General features: G+C 29.6%; 1 protein-coding gene across 1 annotated transcript; it reads left to right on the top strand.

Annotated features, from left to right (window-relative positions):
• The first annotated feature begins 1,174 nt into the window (after window positions 1-1,174).
• On the top strand, window positions 1,175-3,338 carry LOC112710152 (small ribosomal subunit protein uS14z/uS14y/uS14x). The gene is made up of 4 exons (XM_025762269.3): window positions 1,175-1,329; window positions 1,840-1,943; window positions 2,932-3,031; window positions 3,128-3,338. Exons 2-4 carry the CDS (start codon window positions 1,882-1,884, stop codon window positions 3,134-3,136), a joined length of 171 nt encoding a protein of 56 aa, XP_025618054.1. The 5' UTR covers window positions 1,175-1,329; window positions 1,840-1,881; the 3' UTR covers window positions 3,137-3,338.
• Window positions 3,339-3,731: the final 393 nt, after the last annotated feature.

Raw genomic sequence — 3,731 nt, 5'->3', positions numbered from 1 at the left:
TTGATTTACATTGATCCGACAAATTTCTTTGATCGAAAATATTTTCGATCAACAAGACAAAAATTGAGAGAATAATTTTTTTTATATACCTTATCTTCTAATCTAATAAATCAAAAACTAATTTTCTGCACATCTAACCTCCATATTTCGGACAAAAATTGGGAGGATTTATTTTTATTGATCAAATCCAATAGAATAGGTTATCATATTTGAATATTTGACTGGCCCAGGTTTATTATTATTATTTTTTTTTTGTTTGAGGTTGTTCGATACTTAAACCCAACCCACCGTTCGGCCTACAGGTTTCCTTCTTTTTGGTGGGAGCATGGGCCAATAAGTTAAAATCACAAAAATAGTTAAAAACATAAAACTCAATTCCCCCATGACAATGATATATTCATGATGGACAAAAACAATACCAAGAAAAATGTAATGAATCATGTGTACAAAAATAATTGTTTATGTAACCAGAAAAAAATACATTTGTTTATTCATCGAAAATTGTCATAAAACATTTGTTGAAAAACATAAATATTTTCGAACTAGAGCAGTAACTTGAGTAGTAGTAAATTTTTAAATAAAATTCAGATTTATAGAGAATTAATCGTTAATTTAAAAGATACTATAAATAAAAAATATTTTTTAAATTAATTTTTAAGATGATTATCAATATAAAATAATTGTTAAAATAATTGAATTAATTAATTGATATAATTGATTTATTATAATTGATTAGATTTAAAATATTAAAAAAATAGTTAGAAAAACAATTTTTAAAAGAGAATGATTTTTTTAACTAAATTAATCTATATTTATCATATTCAGTTAGAATAAGTAATAAATAATTTATTTTATTGTGTATTGTATAAATTAATGAATCAAAATAATTGATATAATAAATGATTGATATAAGTTATAATAAATTATGTTATATTTAAATATATAATTAAATTAATTAGTTGATATAATTAATTCATTATAATAAATTATATTTAACAAGTGTAAATTTTTTTGTTTTTAAATTAAAAATAAGATTCGAATTCACAACTTTTAAATAAATATAAAAAAATTATATCATTTAAATTATACCCGTTAATAACATGTGCATAAACTTAATTTTTATATGATAGGATAAAAGAATATAGAGATAGAAGAGAGAGATTATTATGTAGTCAAATTAAATTAAATTAAATTAAATTAAATTAGATGTAGTTTTTCCTATGTTTTATGAGAGAATGAAAGTGTATATATGCATGTTAACTCACGGCGCCTAATACTAGGGTTTTCACTCACACGCTAAGGCAGGCGCTTCCATCGTCTTCTTCTGAGGTACCATTTTGATTCATCCTTATTTCTTCTCAACTATTCGCCGTTTAAAATCAAACTTCTCTTTTTTAACACTTTCTCTGCAATTTTTGTGTGTGAGTGAATGATATTGGAAGATTTATGATTTCTAATCTTTCGCACTACTTCTTGAATGGAATCATTACCATTAATCTTAATCTTAATTTCTCAATTCCCAATTTCAATAAACTTATTCTCTGAATTGAATTGAATGTATTGTATGTCATGCTTTGTATTTAGGTTCCTTTTATAACAGCTACATTATTCTCGTTGTGACCTTCGATTATATTATAACTTGAAGTTTCAACTCAATCGCTTAGCTGAACTATGAAGCTTCTGATTTGAAGCGTTAGGTTAATGAATGATTAGCTCATTAACAATTGTTTCGTCAATGCTTATGATATTGAGTATCTTCTGTCGTGCTCATATTGATGAAGTTTTTTCAATGGATATGTTTGTGTGATGCTTGTTTACTTTGTAAATTGGTATTTGCAGCTTGAGATTTTGTGCATTTGAATTTGGTCTAGCGGAAACATCATGGGACACACCAACATTTGGAACTCTCACCCAAAGAACTACGGGCCTGGTTCTCGCACTTGGTATATTACTGAGCCTTATCTCTGTTCCCATTAATTTTAAATTTTAACTATTTGTTTGGTGTGGTGCTAGTAAAGATTTTTCTTTCCTTATTAAGATTTTTTTCTTATGGGAGTGAAAAGTGGGAGGAGATTTTTTGTCAATCGGTCATGCCATTTTTTGTGATAAAAGAAGAAATATTATGAACAAGAAGAGAAAGATAAGACAGAGCATGGAGGACGAGAGATCCTCAATACTTAAGCTTGGAATAGCCAACAAAATTTCAGAAGTGTAAAGCTTTCATACACTTTATATATATAGAGAGACATCCCTCTGAGAAGATTCTCCTCCTTTGATGAATCATAAGATGGTTGGATCATTGCTACATGGTCAGCCTTCTCTATTTTCCACGCTTCGATGTGCCTTGTGTAATAACATTAGCGAATCACTCTCTAGTGCTTGTATTGTCTCCTACATGACTTTCACATCTCTAGAGAATATTGCTTGCATTTGGTTCAATTTAGATGCTAGCTTTGCTTTCTTTTCATTTGGTTGTCCTGTTCTGTGAATACTTGTAGCCTTGCCCTTGTAGGATCTGTATGTGACTTGGTGTTTTAGAGGGGAAGAGAGGGTAGGGAAGGTTCTGAATCATAAACCTTTACACTTCAGCCGTTCCCTTTCCTTCCCTCCCTTCTCGAAACTAAACTTGCTAGCACCCCATTATATAAAATCATTTGTGAACTATTATTTACGTTGTAGGCTGTCCATTCGTAATTGCTGTCCAGCCTAGTAGAGGGAACTTTTTAGCTTGTATGAGGCCTACCCCTTCTGGTGTAGTTTTAGTTTTTCTTTCAATATGGAATCAACACATGAATTCTAGACTATTATATTCTAGATATTCTCAAAATTGTCGCTGTTGAACTGAAGTTTTTATATAGTATTTTACTTATGCATTTTGTTTTTGCCAATAATGGCGGATAGTGATTTTTCATTCCTGTTCTCTCCTTGCAGTCGCGTGTGTGGAAACCCACATGGAATAATCAGGAAGTATGGCCTCATGTGCTGCAGGCAGTGCTTCCGAAGCAATGCCAAGGAAATCGGATTCATTAAGGTATGAAACATTTGAATATAGTTAATTAATCCAAAGTGAATTTTTCTCTATATCACTAGTTCATTAACTTTATGCTGATTGTCTCGGTTTTTGCAGTACCGCTGAAGAGCTTTGACGCTTAGCTGCAAAACCAGCTGTTTTAGATTATTGATTTATGTTGTTATGTTTGAAGAAACTTGATTTTTGTTTATGGCAACTAGTTAATCATCAGAACAAAGTTTTGGATTACTCAGAATATTTTCTATACATTGTTGATTGTTTTCAACGTCCAATCTGATCCTTTAATCATATACTTCAATTTTGTGTGTTTGCTGTGTCACGCACGTGCATTACCATCTATTCTTCCATTTGCTTATTTATGTTTATATAATAGGAAATATACTATTAGACAATCATTAAAATATACAGAAAACATAAGTTTGTTATATACAAATTATATATATAGTCATTTGTAATTAATCTTGACATCAATTTTGTTAGTGTTTTGACTGTTTGTAAAGTTTATTCTAGGTAGAATTAATCCTATCATAATTAGTTTTTGATAGAAAGGTGATTTTCATTGAATCAATTCTATGAACCAGAATCAATTTTACCCTCGAAGAACTAATTCTACGCAACTGAATGGATTCACCATAAGGAATATGTAAACAATATAGAGGGATGAGAAATAATATTTGTGCACCGAAATTGATATTATGCT

The sequence above is a fragment of the Arachis hypogaea genome, chromosome 9 (assembly GCF_003086295.3).
Source record: "Arachis hypogaea cultivar Tifrunner chromosome 9, arahy.Tifrunner.gnm2.J5K5, whole genome shotgun sequence".
NCBI classification, from domain to species: domain Eukaryota; kingdom Viridiplantae; phylum Streptophyta; class Magnoliopsida; order Fabales; family Fabaceae; genus Arachis; species Arachis hypogaea.
The sequence above is the reverse complement of the archived record's forward strand: the minus strand, read 5'-3'. Positions and strand labels throughout refer to the sequence as shown.

Excerpts from the sequence above, each read along its gene's own strand:
- LOC112710152 (XM_025762269.3), top strand. The coding sequence starts at position 1,882 with ATGGGACACACCAACATTTGGAACTCTCACCCAAAGAACTACGGGCCT. Across the intron at positions 1,944-2,931 it reads GGGCCTGGTTCTCGCACTTG|TCGCGTGTGTGGAAACCCAC; the intron begins GTATATTACTGA and ends CTCTCCTTGCAG.